The 18,976-nt window shown below is 43.3% G+C and overlaps 1 protein-coding gene across 2 annotated transcripts in view; it reads left to right on the forward strand.

Annotated features, from left to right (window-relative positions):
* LOC121292761 (wolframin-like) overlaps positions 1-18,976 on the forward strand; it is a 38,941-nt gene that overhangs the window by 4,596 nt on the left and 15,369 nt on the right. For both annotated transcript variants that reach the window (XM_041215153.1, XM_041215244.1), the window contains exon 2: positions 11,828-11,913. In XM_041215153.1, coding sequence (XP_041071087.1) covers positions 11,828-11,913 — 86 coding nt within the window. The remainder of the gene's footprint in view (positions 1-11,827; positions 11,914-18,976) is intronic.

Consider the following 18,976-nt stretch of genomic DNA (forward strand, 5'->3'; position numbering starts at 1 on the left):
ACAAGAATCAATAATCTGTTCCAATCTCTTACTTAGTTCAATTTTGAACGGCCTTTGTTATTATTTCTGACCTGGTCTCCTCAAACCTGACTGCAAATTCGAATAGCATATCCCACTCAAAACTTTCAATTTGAGCACAAAAAAAAATCAAGGCTGGCATTCCGGTGCAGTACTGAGGGAATGCTGCACTGTTGGAGGTGCTGTCTTGCAGATGAGACATTAAACCGAGGCTCTGTTCTGCTCTCTCAGGTGCAAATAAAAGATCCCATCGCACTATTTTGAAGAAGAGCAGGGAAGTTATCCCCAGTGTCTTAACCAATATTTATCCCTCAATCAACATCACAAAAACAGGATATCTGACCACTGTCACATTGCCCAGTGGGAGCTTGCTGTGCAAATCAGCTACTACATTTTCCTGTATGAAAGCAGTGACTACACTTCAGAAGAAAAGTACTTCGTTGGCAGTAAAGTGCTTTGAGACATCTGGTGCTTATGAAAAGCACTACACAAATGCAAGCCTTTCTTTACTGATCAGACAAGACCTCTTCATATACATCTGCTGTCATGTTTTGCCTATTTGGATTTTGTTTTGCTAATTCTCTATAGCTCTTCAAAGTTCTGGGTTGGAGAGAGAGGAAAATGTAATTCTCATTCACTCTTGTCAGTACGCAGTTTCACAGCATTTGTTTCTTTTCAGGTTATGTGGGGATTCCAGTCAAATGACTCACCGGCCATGAAATGTTCCCAATTTGTACAGTAATATCTGAGCTATTCCATATATGAAGTGACGCTGAAGCAAACCCCTTTTACAGACTTTGTTTTTAATGCAAAAGAATGATACTGCTTTTTGGCTCTGTTTTTTACTACAATCCTTTGAAGTTGATATTGATGTTCTTGTGGAGTTATAAATTTGGACTGTTAAAACCCTATGTAGCCAAAAGGATTGAATTTACCAATCTTTTGAATGCACTGCTTCACTGTTTCAATTCTGCTGGTTATACACATGCCCAAGACTGTAAGACAATAATATAGCTTTTTAAGACCTTTTCTTTGGCAGATGTAAAGGGAGGATAGGATCCTTTCCCTGACAGGTTAAATGGGTATTGAAGGAGTCATTTGTGTTGAGGGAGTTGAGTCATCTGTGAAATTTATGCAAAATGTTCAAAGTTCAGCACTTACTCCTATTCAAAAACAATAGGACCTTCTCTTGTGTATTTTATTAGTCTGACTACTAGTTTGTTTGAACTGATTGTTCATCTATTCATAGATCGTGACTAGTGGAATGTTTAAAATTGCTCTGACACTTACTTTCTACCTCCATCTTTTGTATTTAACACTGGCTCTATAAACAATTTCAAGTCTTCCTTTATTATGTCATTGGTTAAGGTCTTGAAAAAATGTATGAATAAAATAACTTGCTAATTAACAGTAATCAACTTTAACAAAGTTGTTAATTGCCCCTCATATCCCTTTCCACATACGAAATTGAAGTTAAAATATTAGATGTATCCCTATTTCAGTTTACGTGACCAATAATTTTTAGCTAGGGTTGCCAACTCAGGTTGCAGATATTCCAGAAGGTTTCCTCATGTGATTTCCAGTCTCCAACCACCCTTCCCCTGCAACCTCACCATTGGACATGTCCATCCTTGCCATGTACTGCCTCCACCCCCAAAAACAACTGGAAAGCAAGCAGCCTCTTTGTTACCCATTTGGATCTGTATAGGCTTCAACAAAACGACCACCTTTCCCATGTCTGATTTTATTTTTAATGCCCTCATAACTTTTCTCCTGGATTGCTCACAGCAGCATCCAGAGATTTATAATTTTAATCCTTGGAAACTTTAGGACAACCCTGCAGGGCTGGAAATCCTGTTGTCAACTTTTATTTGAGCAGCCATTAGGAAATTCAGAAAGCACAGGATCAGCATTGATCATAATAGAAGAGCTTAGTGAGAATGAGTGAGGAAGCAGATATATAATAATAAAGATTTTTCAAGATACCAGTGATTTTTTTTTTAGTGCCTGGTTTTGTCTCATGATGTGTCAGTGATACAAAACTGGCATACAAGGTTCTGGAATCCTGAATATTAAGCATTGAATTTAATCTATTGAACTTGCTGTTAAGCAGTGGTTCTTCTTAATTCAAGTACCAACTTGTAAAAGTTATTTATATTGTTATGACTGGGATGGGAGGAGTGTGCGAATTATCAACTCTGCAGGCCATACCATTAATTTATATGTTTAATTTTCTCACCAAAACAGCCAATTGTTTACCTATAATTCTAGAAGAAGAAAAAAGACTCCAACCAGACTTCTTTGAAAAAACTCAATGCTAAATTTATTATAAAACAAAACTCATTTTAAACATGTTTCAAGAACTGGTTGACTCACGATTGTAATCTGGAAGTGTAACTAACTAATGCTTTTAAACTTTCCCAACACACACACACACACACACAAACAAACACAATTCACACACTTAGTCTCTGTAGAATCGGGTGGATGGAAGAAAAACCTCTCTTAGAAAGAAAGAAAAATTAAAATTCACAGAGTTTCGATGCTGTCGGACTGAAGTTCCCTCGGGTGAAGACATGCCCCTGGGTCCAGTAGATGTTAGGCAGGTCACCAATGATGTTTCAGCGTGGAGGAGTGTATAGCTGGACCAATTCCTCTGGTCACAGCTAGCAAGTCCAAAATTATGCAGACAAACTGCACTCAGGTGAGGATTATCTGGCTACAGGTTGAGAATCACACACGGTTTCACAAAGCAGAGAGGGAGAGAGAGTGAACTAATCAGGGTAGCCACCTATTCTCAGCCTTTCCCCAACAAGACTGAAAGCAAAATCACAAGTTCAAACTTGAGGTTTGCCTCTGGCATATGATTGCTATTTTGTCTTTGAGCTTCATTAATTAAAGGGCTTTGCAGTTCAAAACAAACAAACCACGCCTTTTCAAGTACCGTACAGCTCGATTGATTTCTTGGAAGAGGCCTGCTTATTGACAGTTCCAAGGTGATCTTATGACCCATTTAAAAAATAACTCTCGAGCAGCCTCCAAATATCCAAATACTGCAATGTCCTTCCATATTTTTTTAAAAATCCAGATTAGAAAGATATGATTCTCGAGCATAATATGTGGAGCAAGCCAAAAGTTCATGCATGTTATGCAGGGCAATATGCAGTACAAACTTGGTCCCTCTAGGTTATGCTAAGTGCTTTTTCTTCTTGTAGGATCATACCAAGATGACAAACTTTCTGAATTCTTCCAACAAAATATTTGGAAATTTCTGTATGCAGTATTTTGTAATTGTTTAGGGCAAAGGCAAAATACCGCAGATGCTGGAAATCTGAAATAAAAACAAAAGTGCTGGAAAACTCAACAGGTCTGACAGCATCTGTGGAGAGAAAGACAGAGTTAACGTTTCAAGTCCATATGACTCTTCAGAACTAAAGAGAAGTAAAAATATGGGGAAATATATACTGTTTAAGGGGGGTGGGACAGGTGAAGCTAGATAGAAGGCCAGTGATAGGTGGAGGCAAAGGAGAGATTGCAAAAGATGTCATAATGTTAACTCTGTCTTTCTCTCCATAAATGTTGTCAGACCTCCTGAGTTTTTCCAGCAGTTTTTGTATTTGTTTTGTAACTGTTTATCTGGAAAATTCTATTTTTATTTGGAGCTTCGTGCATCCATTGTTGCAGTTTCTTCAAAATGTCCTATTTAAAATGCTTTGGGGCATTTTCCTATATTTAAGGTACTATATAAATTAAAGTTGTTGATAAAACACATCTTGATCATTGCAAAGAAGTTTTCCTAACCTGAATAATCATTTGGAAATGAAAATCTTATGGTGGTTTTTTTGAAATTGCCCTTTCCCCTAAAATTTGACACCAAATCTGACTGTTGTTAAATCTCTTTACTCGGAGTGGTGAGAATATGGAACTTGCTACCACATGGAGTAGTTTAGGGAAAATAGCGTAGATGCATTTAAGTGGAGGATACATGCGGGCATAAGGGAGAAAGAAATAGAAGGACATACTGGTAAGGTTAGATGAGGTAAGGCGGGAGGAGACTTGTGTGAAGCATAAACACCAGCACAGACCAGTTGGGCCAAAGGTTTCTGCACTGTACATCTATATGCTGTGTTGTTTCTACTCCATATTGCAAACTGTTTGAATTTGTGGGCCTTTAAATGCATTAGTCTTTATACACATTACAATGTAAAGCCTATCTCAGTTGACAAGTAACAACATAAATGGAAAAACGCTTGCCTCAGCCTGCTCAATTTGAATAATTTGTCTTCAATTGACTGTCAATAAAACATAGTTATGTTAAGTGTAGACATTGAAACGATTTGTTTAATCTAAAATTCTAAATACTGAAGACAAGGTAGTAGATTTTTAAAATTAAACTGATGTTGCCTTTAATAACCACAACATATTGATAAATTTACTTGTAAATGTTTTGTATTTGAAAGACCCTGAAGAAATATATGGCAGAAAAGCTGAAACACTAAAAGTTGTGGCATTTGGTCTGTCCTTACTGTCAGATAGAAAATACGGTTCAACTTCAACCAGCTTTGCTGCTGCTTCTATATATCTCAGCAATCACAGATGACCTCTCCAGATGCAACCAGCTAATACCACAGAAGTAATGAGATCAAGTGGTCACTGTCATTTATTACTTAATGATATAAAAATAAATAATGCGTTCAGCTGTCATCTAGAAGAGTCTGTCACTTTAGTAACAGCAAACTGGGCCATTCTGGGCAGTTTTAGGAAATTAGCTATAGGGAATGTTTTTGCTTCAGTTTACTAATAGAAATTATCACAATCTATTGCACTTTTTTTCACAATGCATCAATCTAGATAATGTTGGGTTTAACTTAATTTGTACAGAAGCATTGCCTGTGAGCCAAAAGAAATCAGAGGAAGGAGTCTGGTTTAAAGTGCTATAGACTTGTATGAAATATTTGATTACATTTCGAAACTTGGGTGAATGGAAAACTCACAATGAAGGGCACCACCAAAGTTTTAAAAAAAAAAGAGTAGGATAGGTGAAGTAGATTGAGGAGCAGTAATTAGAAAATGCTGACCTTGTTTGAATAAGGGAAGATGGAGGACGTCCAGAGTTTGACAAGGAAAAGGCACAATCGATCTTAATTTTAATACAGGGACTGTATTTGGTATTTGACATGAACAATAGTTATGAACAGCACCAGCTATAGTAATGATCAGATAGAGGAGAGACCTTGAAAACCAGAGGTGAGAGAAAAGTTAAGTCAAATGTATGCTATTTTCAATTTAGGGAACTACATAATATGAATTGCAGAATGGGTTAGGTTGTGAAATCCCTGTGAATTGTATATTGACATTCACAGTTGACCCATATGATGCCATTTTCAATTTGGGGAACTACATAATACATTGTAATCATGAATTGTGGAATGGGTTAGATTACAAAATGCCTGTGACTAGCATGTCGATACTCACTGTTAACCTGTATGACATAGGCCAGCATTTTCTGTTCAGCCCTACACGCCGACATGTAAAATGACGCGCTGTGATGTTGGGTGTGCGTCCCGACCTCACCGCACGTCATTCTGATTTTTCATTTGATGGGCGCTCGCCAGAGGTGGCTACGCACCCGCCGAACTGTCAAAGGCCTGTTAAGGCCACTAATAAAACATTTAAACAATTTGACAGGGCTGCCACCCGACCTTAAGGTTAGCGGGCAGGCGAAGAGCCCAGGCGGCTTTCGCATTTTTCATGAAAGCACATCCACGGGCGGGATGCAGTTTCATGAAGGTTTTATTAAATTACTAAATATTTATAGAACATTTGATAAACGCTGTCACATGAGGGGACATGTGTAAATGATTTTTAACTTTTTTTATTCTGAACTTTAAAATTCAACTTTATCTCCCTGAGGCACGGAGCTGCCTCAGGGAGATTTCTGCACTCTTTTGCATGCATGCAGGCCCCAACTCTCCCTCCTCCCACCGCCCACGTGTAGCGCTTAATTGGCCCATCGTGGGCGGCCTGCCGGATGGGGAGAAAATTCTCCTCATTGTATTTTCAGAATAGAAATAGGTCATTTGGCCCACCAGCTTCATGACAGTGTTCATGCTCCATATGAACCTCCTCTTTCCCTCCTCCTAACCCAATCCTACTATTCCTTTCTCCCTTTTATTTATCTTGCTTTCCCTTAAGTGAATATATGCTGGTTGCCTCAACTTGTTCTTGTGGTAGTAAAATTCACATTCTCACAATTCTCTGGATAAAGAAAGTTCTCCTGAATTCCCTATCAAATTTATTAGTGGCTACCTTAACTTTATAGCTCCTAGTTCTGATCATCATCTCAGGTGGACTCATCTTCTTATCTACATCTAGCCTATCAAATCCTTTCATATGTTAAACATCTCTATTCAGGTACACCTCAGCTTTTTCTCTTCCAGAAAATAGAGCCCCAGCCTGCTCAATCGTTGCTGAGGGATACATCCTCTCAGTCCTGGTATCTTTCTGGTAAATCTTTTATGCACTTTCTGCAGTGCTTCCTTATGTTATTTATAATATGGAGATCAGAACTGTTTACAGTACTCCAAATGTGGCTGTAGCAAGGTTTATATAAGTTCTACATCTCTACTTTTCAATTTATCTTTCTAGAAATGAACCCTAGTACTTTTTTTCATGGTCTTAATAAACTGAGTCACTTGTTTTAGTGATTTGCTTATCAGTACCTTTAGATCTTTTTGCTCTTCTACCCCATTTAGACTACCCCATTTAGACATTTAGAGCTAAATCTTTTGACTGTGATGCGGCGGAGCAGAATTTCAGGCTGCTGGTGTCGGTTCCCCAACTGCATCCCAGCCACGGGTCTTTTCCTGGAGGTGGGATGTGGTGGCAGGCAACAGCGGGTAGCCATTTGCCCTCGTTAAAGACCTATTAAAAAGCCTAATGTCAGCTGACTGAAATTTTCCTGTTGGTATCCAGGACCTCAGAGGCATCAGGGATCAATCTAGCTGCCTGGAGCTGGCCTTGAGGTTGCAAACCGGGTCCAGAGTTCCAGGCAGGCCTAGAAACCTCCACCCCCCCACCCCCCCATCCCTGTGCATCAATCGCATCTGCAGGGCACCCTTCCTCCACAATAGTGGCCCAATTGCTGAGACCATCTTTTTAATTCAAAGTTTAAAAAAAGCTGGAGAGAGGGCACATCTATTTTGAGCACCCTCCCTGTCACTTACCTACAAAGGCAGCCTGCTGCTGCTTCAGTGCTGGAAGGCTTCCTGTTGGCCCTCCAGCTTTGAGAACCTGGCAACTGTTCTTAATTGGATGATGAGCCCAGCAATTCAGCAAAATCACAGCTGACTTTTCCTCACAAAGTGCAGACTTTGACCTCCATTTGACCATGGTAGCAGGTCCCAAAGCCATGGGGAAAATCCTGCTCTTAGTTTTCAAGGAGTATGTGGCATCCTTGTTCTTCCTACCAAATGCACCTCACATTTATCTATATTAAGTTCCTTTGCCAGTTGCACACCCGTTTTGAAAGTTTTTAAATGTCTTCCTGTATTTTGTTACAATCCTCCTTGTCCTCTGTATTAAGTACATCCCACAACCCCTTTCTTCCCCCCCACCCCAGTTTGTTTGTTTTTTATTTGCGAAGTTTGAAATTGTACACAAGAACATAAATGCAAATTCTCAAGTCCAAGTTGTTTATTTATATTGTGAAAAGCATTGGTCCCACCATTGATCCTTGTGGATCACCACTTCCCACCATTTGCCTGTCTGAGTAACTACCTTTAATCCCAACTCTCTTTTCTGACCAGTTTGCTATCTATTCTGCTCCTTGTCCCCTGACTTTACATACTCTAAACTTGGCCATGAGTCTGCTTTGCAGTAGCTTATGGAGGCCTTTTTGAAAATACAAATCAACTGCATTACCTATATCTACCCTTTCTGTGACAATTTCGAATAATTCAATAAAGTTAGTTAAGCCTTTTGAAGTCCCTGCTGACTCTTTATTATGTTTTTAGTTTCTAGATGTTTTTCTATGACAACTTTAAGTAAGAATTCCATTATCTCACATACATTAAGCTAGTCGGTCTATAGTTTCCTGCATTTGTTCTGTCTCCCTTTTATAAATATAGGAAGCATATTAGATGGAAGCCATTCATCTGGTACTATTCTTTTTCAATAAATTATTATATGTAATTGTGCCTGTGCTATCTCTTCCTAACTTTTAATATGTGCGGATATGGACCAGGGACTTGATTAATTTATCAGTTACCCCACCCCTTTATATTGTTATGATCCTCACTGAGGTTACCCCTGGACAAGCCTGATCCAGGGTGGAACACAGTTTGATAAATCCTAACTTTTATCTTATTTGTTTAAATACGTGGAGAGGAGCAACTGAACAGAATCACCAGAGTCAGCTAATGAACTTTTAACAAAAACATAAAATTTTTCTTAAACAAGATAAACTATATTACAATAATCCTTCACCCACACTATACCTATACAGATTTGTAAGGATAACACAAGTTACATAAGCTATCTTATACTTTAATATTCATAGTAAGTACACAGTCTATGTACACCTGTGGTCAGACACACCACACTCTTAAACCAAATAACAGAAGTCACCTCAACCAGATGTTATGCATCTCTCCTCAGACGCTTGGCACACCGTGAGCCAATCAGTCTCACTGAGCTCCGTCTTTCACATGAGGGCTTCCAATCTCCACTCTCCAAGAGTCACTTTAGAATCTTCTCCCAAAATGATGCCTTCTGTCAGACGTCTTCCGCAAGGGTTCATCTCCAGGGTTTCAAACGCTCCTTTCGATGTTCCTCCTCCATGGGTCGTCACATGCATTCAAGCTGTCTTCCATGCACACTCTCTCACCAACTCAGCCATCAACGGTACCACTGCTTCAATGCCCAGAGCAAAGAGCTACAGACCTTAAGCCCTCTCTTTGGACTTTCTGCCTCTTGTAAGCTGGTCTCGCATTAAATCTGCTTTCTGCAGCTTTTGTCTCTTTAAATCTGAAGCTTGGAGCTTTTCTCTCTGCCCCTCACTCTTAACTTCATTAACAGGACCTTTTCCAGGTTCCCATCCTTCCTTTGACTAGAAGGGCTGCTTGGGACTTTCCCCTGTTCCACCCCCCCCCCCTGGATTTTTGGGGTTTTTCTTTAGCTTGGGACTTGCTAATGTCCCTTTTGCTCCAGTCTTTCTCTTGCAGCTACTTTCAATCAACTTTAGCTTGGAGCTGGCTACCTGCCTCTTCTAGGCTGCTTCTCTGGCAACTATCTTCAAAACCAGCTGAACTCCAACAACTTCCAAAACAAACTGCTGTTTCTATCTTTTGTGTGTGTTCCTGTGGAAGGGACCTGCCTCTCTGGACCCCTATTACTAGACAATAGCCCAATTATTCCACCCTTGTTTGTTTACCTTAGCTACAATAGTAGTAAAAAACCTCATTACAAATGCAGGCACTTTTAAAAATGAAAGTACAACTCAATTTCTCTTTTCTTAACACAGATACAGATATACAAATCAAACTTAAACTTTTAAGCTAAAACTCATTCCTTAACATCTACAAATACCAAAATAACTTACTTAAACTATCTCTATTTCCTAACACTATCAAATGTCTTTATCTTTTATGATCTCTTCTTCTAATGTCATGTCCACCAGCTTGCTTTGGCAGATCTCCTGTGGGCCAACTGCTCCCTCAGCAATGACAGAGAATGAGGTTGAGGGGGTCACAGGCAATGGGGACTTGGAGAGAGAGGACAGCTTCTCAGATCCCAGAGATATACAGCTGCCACTCCTCCTCTCTTCGGGTGCCTGAAGGCCATGGCCTGACTCCTTGTCATGAAGGAGCACCTGTTGGGACATCGAGGTGCCCTGTTTCTCTCTCGCATTGCCACCGCAGGAACTCACCCATGCAACCGCGATGGAGTGCAGGTCTGCATCTGAGGTCTGCTAGACCAGGGTCTCCATGGCATCCGCCATCCTTCCCATGGAGACCTCAATATGCGCACATGTTTGCACCACTTCATCAGAGAGCAGGCAGACGCACTCCTTCGACTTGCGTGTCACTCTGTTGAGGGCTTCCAACAGCTCTGTGTTTTGTTTCCCCGTCTTCTGCTAACTCTCCAGGATGATTTGGAAGGTTGAATCCAGAGGCTCGCCGTCTGACTCAGACCTCACTGATGCCTCTTCCCCTGTAGTCCTCCGAGTGCCAGGGAACTCGGCTGAACCAGCCTCCTCCTGCTATGGACGTGTGTCTGTGGTGACCACCAGATTGTGAACCCAAGTCTGCTGTAGATCTAGGTCCCGCTGAGGTGTGTGTCTCTGCGCTGGTGGGTCTTCCAGACCACTTATTTCCAGCTTTTCAATGGAGGAAAAGTCCTCTTGGCTAGAGGTGAGAACGTGGATGGGGCTGAGGGACTGGTTACCTGAGGGTGTTGGTCACTTGACAGTGCTCCCTGTGAACCAAAGTAGATGTAATTAATGCATCTAGGCAGAGTCAAAAACCAGGACAGAGAGCACTCACATTTGCATCGAGAGGGGGATGATGTGGTGCAGGATCCTCACGAGGGTGCTCACCGCTGACCTCACTGTTGCCACATGGCACTGCATGGAATATGTAGTGAGCAGAGACATGGACAGGATGAGGACACGAGCTCGAGAGAATATGAGCCTGAGGAAAATGTAGGGTGTGTGTGAGAGTTAGTGGTGTTGTCCCTTGAGATGTGAAAGCCCTGTGGATGTGTGATGGGTTTGTGATTATGAGAGTTGAGAGTGATGAGAAGATTAACTTAGCATTGCAGAACAAATGAGACTATTCGTCCTGCTGCGACAATGGAAGGCTGTCCTCTTTTTCAGGGCATTGGCGCCGATCACTGCTGCCACCTCCCATTCTGCATTGGTGACCTTGCTTGCCAGTCTTTGCCCAGCATGGGGGTAGAGGACATTACGGCGGGCCTCCACTGCATCAAGGGATGCGCCATTAAATCAGGGCGGTGTGGGATGGTCTTCAGTCTTCTTGCCTTTCAGGGCCATGTCTTCTGTGCAGCAGTCCTAATCTTGAAGCACTGAGAGGTGTGCGCACCGCTGCACTTCAAATATGGCGGCTGGCATGATGAATCAGCAAGGTGATGATGTGGCGAGCGAATAAGAGCCCACCCCCCATTGAAACAGCATCTTTGCTGGGAATGCATAATTAATGAGGCGGGATTGGGACGATTTGGTGCATGAAAAGCCGCCATTGCGGCCAGCGGGTAAAATGTCCTTTTTCCCATTCACTACCGCACTTAGTGCAAATCTGGAACGATTCCACACTATGTTTTGACCGCTGTTTCCTATATGTTCCCCTCTGCTTACTTCTCATGTATGGTTCATTTTCCATGACTAAACTCAGCCATGCTCCCTCTCTTGTTGGGAATTTTACATACTGGGTAATAAAACAGTACAGACTTACACATAGACCAAAGCGATCTGATTGCGAATGTGAAGTGTTTTCAGAGTGTGTAACTCATGATTGCATCTTCATCTATAGATTTTAGGAGGGAGGTGAATAGTAAAATAAATAGCATGCCATGTTATTTAAAATTTATTTCTTAGGTGTGTAATTTGTTTTCCTAACTGTTCCATCGATTGTGTAATTAATATGATGCTTTGCAGTGTGGCATGCTTATGTTCTGTGAGTGTTTTTTAAACTGTTTTTGTTGAAATTCATCAGCCAAACTTAATTGAGTAATATTCGTATCATGTTAAACTTAATGTTAATAGTTTCCTGTGGTATGTTTTAATTTTCAGCAAAAATGTCGAATGAGGAACAAGAAATGTCAATAGAGGAACAAGAAAATAAAGCCAGAGATGGTGATGCAAAGGCGCAGACTGAGGTAGAATTAGATCTTTGCTGTAAAAATTCTTCAATCGTCCAAATGTATTAACATATGACAGAAGAAACTCATTCTTCCCCATGTACTTATGTACCCTATATTTTACATAACATCATGAAATTGGAAGGAAAAGGTTCATATGTGGAAGCTTTAACCCATGTGATTTTTCCCACTTATCACACTGTGGATGTTCACAATTTGTACATCAATTTTTGTTTTCTCTTTTCTGCCCACAACAACCCCGCCACCCACTGCTCCCTCCAAAATTCTTGGCAGCTGTTTTTTGTCTGTTTCCCTCGAACAACTGAGTTTTTTTTACTTTCCTGAATGTCGGTTTTATTAATGCCTACTTTTTTTTTGAAGAGCATTGCCCTCCAGTAAATTCTGCTTTAAGTTTCATGTTGGGTCAGCTCCAGAGCTGTAATGTTTTCTCCCATTCTTTAGTTGTCTTAGCTTTACACACCTCTCACTCATTTCTATCTTTATTGCTTTCCCACTAGAAATAATGTTAAGGATATGAGATTTGTTTTTCCATTTAATTCATTTATTTCTGTGTAATTCATTTATTACTCAGCACTATGTTTTACTAACTAGATTACACGTAGAGAAGAAATTCTGATTGATTCAGGGTGGGGTAATTGCAAATGACCCAAGGATCAAACTGAAGAGCAATATTGAGGGAAATTCCATTCTTTTTGAATTGAGGATACACTTGAGAGTGATCAAGGTCTGAACCGAGCAACCAGTGTCAAGATGATGGCAGCACAAAACTGTCTTAAGGTCTTCAAAGGAGATTTTAAAGTACAAAGACCTTCCAGCTGCCTGCCTTATTCTTATTTGAAGGGTGTCTGCTGGGGTCTGCACATTCTGACATGAACAGGAGCGTTTCAGTTAGTCCTTTAGTACAGGCGATTGATTGTCATTTAGGCTGCCATTTGTAAAGTGACGACTTACTGTATTGGCTTTAAATATCCAATTGGTTTTGCCAAAATTGCAGGATAGCAAGGCCATATTGAGGTAAAGGTAGTCGTCGCAACTCTGAGGAATTCTTCAATGAAAATTCAGTGTAAGCTTTCAATGACTGGTGCAGGATCTAAATTCATTATAAGCTTAGTTAGGGATGACTGAATATGGAAGGAGATCTACTTTTGTATGGACTTTATCCTTTTGAGTGGAGGTATTTATAATACCACATAATAGATTTGTTAACAAAATTGAAGCTAATGGGGTTAGTGGCTGCATTGATATAAAGTTGGCTAAGGGTTAGAAAGCAGACAGAAGGGAAGTGTGCAGTGCTGTCCCCAGGTGCCAGCATTGGGACTACTGCTCCTTTTGGTATATGTGAATGACCTGGATTTGGAGTTGTAAGGTAAATTTCAAAAGTTGCAGATGATACAAATTATGGAAATGTGGTGAACAGTGAGGAGAATACTCATAGACTTTAGGAGGACATTGACAGGTTGGTGACTGAGCATTAAAAAGGAAAAGTATGAAGTGATTAATTTTGGAAGGAAGAATGAAGGGAATCAATATAAACTAAATGGTACAATGTGGGTGCAGGAACAGAGACCTGGGGGAGTGTAGGTACATGGCTTTGAAGGTCACAGGGTAAATTGGGAAGGCTGTAAAAAGACATTGGCTAAATAAATGGAGGCATAGAGAAAGCAAAGAAATAATGCTAAAACTTTATAAAACACTGGTCAGACACCAGCTAGGGTAATGTGGCCAATTGTTAGGGTGGAATCATCCCAGAAATCAGCAAAGCCAGATATCGGGTGGGGAAAGCGACGTTTGACCAGCTGACGGCAATGGCGGCTTTTTCCGCCATATCATGTGGCACTTTGTTGAAAATACTCAGAGGCACGGGCTTTATGTCGGATCACTGGCAGGGCAGCCTCGGATTCGCCGGTCCTGCCATCACCTCAGGCCTTCAGTAATCCGGGTGCCATATTTAAAGGGTGCCCCTGCACAGAGTTAGCACACTTTAAGGGATTGAAAGCTGCTGGAAAGTCAAGGCTGTAAAAAGGAGGAAACATGCTGCCCTCAAATTTAGCGACGCCTCCCTCGAGCGCCTGCTGGACGCAGTGGAGGCCCGCCGCAAAGTCCTCTACCCCCACCCTGGGTGAAGAGCAGCAAGCAAGGTTACCAATCCAGCATAGGAGGCAGTGACAGCCGTGATCAGCGCCAACATGCTGCAAAGGAGGACAGCCACCCAATGTTGAAAGAGGATGAATGATCTGCTCTGTTCCGTCAGGGTAAGTCACTCTTCTCATTACTCTCAACTGAAATCCATCACACACCCACAGGGATCTCACTCACTGCCAGTTCAAGGGACATCACCCTTCATTCTCTCTCACACACCTTCACCTGCCCTGCGGATTGTGTCCTCATCTCGTTCATGGCAGCAGTCAACACCCTCACATGCTAGGCATCCTTCTCATCTGACCTGGCATGCATTCTGCTTACAGTCTCTCCATCTGTATTCATGCATGGCAAGCTGACACACAATAAAAGGGAGAGGTCACAGACTGGTGGAGGAATGCCCAACATCAAGGTCCTCACAGATTTTGAAAATAAAGACATCCAGCTGGTCAACAACAATGTGGATCGTTCCTGTGCTGGCAGTGAGGTCGGCAGCATTCAACCAAGTGAGGGTCCGGCAGTGTAACATCCATCAGACAGCCATGCCTGTGAGTCAGTTACCTTGTTCCACAGTTCCCTGCCATGTACTAATTATCTCTCCTTGCTTTCGCAGGTACACCTGGGAAGCAGCCAAAGAGGTCCACGAACCAGGCCCTCGACTCAAGCCCCAAAGACATCTCAGAAGAGGAATCTGATGGTACCTAATTGAAGACCCATCTCTGCGCTCATTCACACCCTTCACCAGCACAGGGACAACAGTTTGGTGGGACCTAATTCTAGAATAGCTTCGCGATCACAATCTGGTGGGCACATTGCACTGTCTGATCCACAGCAGGCAGAGGCAGGGACTTCCAAGGTTTTCAGCACTACGAGGAGCGCTGGAGGCCAGAAATCTGCTGAGTCGAGTCAGATGAGCCTCTGGACTCAGTAATACCTCAGTTGATGGAGCTGCAAAGGCAAACTTGGGAGCATCAGGAAGAGATGTCTGCTGCACTCCTCAGATTACATGGCACGATGGAGGAGTCTGTGGGTCTTCAGTCTGAGGTGATAATGCCAGCATGCCAACTCACTGAAGTTAACACTGGTAGGGTGGCGGCTACCATGGGAACCTTGGTCCAGGACATCGGGCCTAGAGTGCTGCACAGGCTGCACTCCATCGCTGACACACTTGCAGGCATACATCATTGTCAAAGCGAGAGAGGGCCAGGGCATCTCAAGCTCACTGCAGCCGCCTCTTCCTCTCATGGAGTCAGCCCAGGCCCTTGGACACGCATAGTGAGGAGGGTCAGAAGATGCACATCCTGGGGCTGTCCTCCCGGGTGACTCCAAGTGTCCAGCCCATCCGAATCCCCGTTTCCTGTTTCCTCAGCAGCTCCAGCTCCAGCTCCACAGGCCAAGGAGGGTGCCACTGCCACACAGCAGGACGACTCCGAAAGCAGGCCTGAGGCCCTTCAGCTCTCAGCGCTCCAAAAGATGCCTGCCAAGGTCATCATAAACAACAGGGCTTGGCTGTCAGCAGGCCACCTCCACCTCCATCGTGGATGTCAGGAGAGCCCCAAGACATAGAAGCAGTGTTAGAAATGTCAAGAAGGTTTAATTCTTTTTGGATTCAACCAAATAAACTAAAATAACAAAAATGAAGGACAAAATAAACCTAGCCCCTAAATTACGGTAACTGAAAAAAACCAAAAACGAAATTTAAAGAAAACTTACAAACATCAAATTAAAATGCGATTAAGGGGGTGGATAAAACACCACAGTCCCCGCGGTGCCCACCGGGCAGTCAAGAAGATTTAATTGCACTACATGCACGTGGTTGTTAGTCACTTGGACATAATGTTGGCCATTGTATATACACTCCCAAGAATGTCTCCTTGTTATGTTGAGCAATGTTTGTGTCAATAAAATATGAAACCTTGTTTCCTGCACAAAACAAAGACTACTGGCACAGTCCAGAGCGTCTCCCCTGTGCAGCGTGTAACCTTTTGACCACAGTGGTTTTCCAGCTTCAGAATCACTTTCCAGATTAGTGACACGTGCACCTCTATGTGGCATGTGTTTGCTGCAAGAATCTTGTACACAAGCGTCACTGGGTTGCATGATGTTTGCTATGTGCTCTCAGCACCTTTGAGGCGGGCTGCCTCAACCCCCTATCCATTCCTGACAGGTGAAGGTGTGGTGCTGAAGGTAACAGGTGATGAACCCTACCAAAGGATGAAGTTGTCTTATTGTCCATGTGGCTGTTGTTTCTCAGCAGCGTCTTGATGATATGACCCTCTTACAGAGCGTCTGTGCGCTACCCTCAACCAGACAAGTGTCAGACATTCCCAGATGCAATGTGAAGATCTCAAGAGTGTCTTCACTGCATCTCGTCATCATCCTTCTGGAATCTTGTGGCAGTGAGGGCCTTACAAATACATCTGCCTTATCTGGCCAGTGCAATGGTCTCATCATCTGCACCCTCACCTTCCAGGACCTCATCACCCTCATCCCCTTTGACTTCCTCCTCATCAGAGGAGAGTTGCTGCTCATGCATCTCTTCATCATTCAGGTCCTCTCCCCTTTGCATCACGAGGTTGTGTAGCGCGCAGCAAGCTACTGTGATGTGTGACGCCCTCTGGTGAGTGTACTGCAGTGCTTCACCAGATAGGTCCAGGCATTGGACCTCTCATTTTCACTCGCCAGGAGTCTGAGGCCGCCGCATGGGCATCATCAGCCACATCCTTTGCGGGTAGCCCTTGCCCCCGAGGAGTCAACCCTGCATCTTGTGTAGCAACGTGGGTGCAATTGACGGTACCCTGCATGTGTGGAAATCTGAGCTCTTGCTTCCTGCCTTGCCTATTCTCTGTCTTGCCTGTTCCCTGTCAAAATTGACAAAGCTGTATGCCTTGGCAAAAAGGACATCCATGACCACCTAGATACATTTGTGGGTGGAGGCTTGCGAGATCCCGCAAAGGTCCCCAGTGGAGCCCTGGAAGGAGCCACTGCTGTGGAAATTGAGCATGTTGGTAACATTAACTGCCAATGGCAGTGGATGTCCTCCAAGTCCCCATAGTGCCAAATCCTGCAGAAGGTGGCATATGTGTGTGACCAGTTCCTGTGACATACACAGGTGTTTGCAATACTGGTTCGCGATCATCTGCAGGTAGCACATTCGCCGTCTGTAGACCCTGTAGCAATGGGCCTACGAACAACAGTTCTGTGGGGTTTCATCCTCCATCTGCAGAGGAGGCCCCTTGGTCTTCAGGGTTCTGCTCCTCCCTTTGGCGAGCCAGGTGCCTCCATCACATTCCTCTCCTGTCTATAAGCAATCAGGCAGACCATGAGACCACCAGACTCCATTTTCCTGATGGTCTCCTCACTGCAGTATCAAAGAGAGAGACGCAAGAGTTAGCAATTGTTTCCTAAGGATCACTTTGGTCAAGTCATCGCCTGTGGCTGTGTCTCAAGGCCCCTTAACGCATGCCAGAGAGTCCAGGCCACCGCATGGATGCCCAGTGTTTAGTGCGCATGATGGTTCAGCATGCCCCTACCCAGCACTGGCCCACACCACATGACCAAGTGGCAGCAGCTTCGGCCACTCAACTGCATCCTGAACTCTCACCTCAGGCACAGGCATTTTCCTAACCTGGACTCCAAGTCTTTGTTGTTTGCTTGTACCATGAGGGTGACTTTTCAATGTGAACTGAAACATAATGCAAGGGACTGAGCTCACCCTTCTGTCAGAGTTCGTTGGCCACCTTTCCCAACAGGAACCTCAGGCTTGCCCAGAAGTGCAGTTGTTCTGCTGCACCGTAGCACTTGTTCTAGTTTGAAGTGTGCATGCGAGGGCTTAACTCTAGAAGAGCAGTCATTGACACTGTGAGGAATTAGTGCTGCTCGAATGAGCTCAAGCTAAACGTTCTCAGCTGTGGTGGAATGCTCACCTTTAACATGTTTTGCCTTTAGCCCAATCTTTTTCTTCCCTCGTCCTGCCCCTCCACCGCATGTTTGTGTTCAAACTTCAGTTAGTGCTGCCATGACCCCACCCCGCTGCGGCACTGTCGCCCTTACTCCGAGGTTGCCTTCTCCCCCTTCCCTCTTTGCACTGTCACCCTTGCACCACAAGCCAACCATGAAAAAGCCACTGCAAAGACTTGCCTGTTCCCCCCCCCCCGATGCGAGTGCTGCACAAAGTTGTGTCCACTCACTTCCGAGTTCACCTCAAAGTTGAGATCACCAGGTTCACATGTTTTAAAGGCATTTGTAAATCACATCGACGTGGGATCTAAATTTGACGTGGAGGACGATTCAGGCGTGTGGCCACAATAATTAGATGCATTAATTACAGTTAAGTTCCTGGCGTTCGACAACAGGAAATGCCGCCTGCCATGTAAGCAGGGCGGGGAGCAATCGTGTCTAGCATTTACGACATCAGGAAACATGACTAGGGCCTTATTGATCTCACCACTGAACAGCCCACCACAAATGGGGGTGGAAGATCCCGGCCTGTGCATCAAACATCAGGAAGAACGTCAAGGCTATCGAGAAGATACACAGGAGAGTTACTCGAACGATACCAGTGATGACCAGCTAGGCAGGGAGACTGGGGAAGCATTGGTTGTGCTCCTAGGAGCAAAGAGGATTAAGGTAGATTTTGTTGGGGGTGTTCAGAATCTTGAAGGGTTTCAATAGAGCAAATGGGAAACTGTTTCCAGTGCCATGTAGGTCTAGAGATTTCAAAAAAGTTATTCTTCACACTGGTGAATAAATTCAATACCAGAACATCAAACATTTGTTAGTATCAGCAACTTAAAATTGATGCAAATTATTCAGCTCATGGATTTGCATTTTTATTTGTGATAATCAATGTTCTACATGCCTACGTATTTTTATACCACTGTCATGAACAGGACCTGTGTCTATCCTTTGCACTACCAGG

The sequence above is a fragment of the Carcharodon carcharias genome, chromosome 1 (assembly GCF_017639515.1).
Source record: "Carcharodon carcharias isolate sCarCar2 chromosome 1, sCarCar2.pri, whole genome shotgun sequence".
NCBI lineage: Eukaryota > Metazoa > Chordata > Chondrichthyes > Lamniformes > Lamnidae > Carcharodon > Carcharodon carcharias.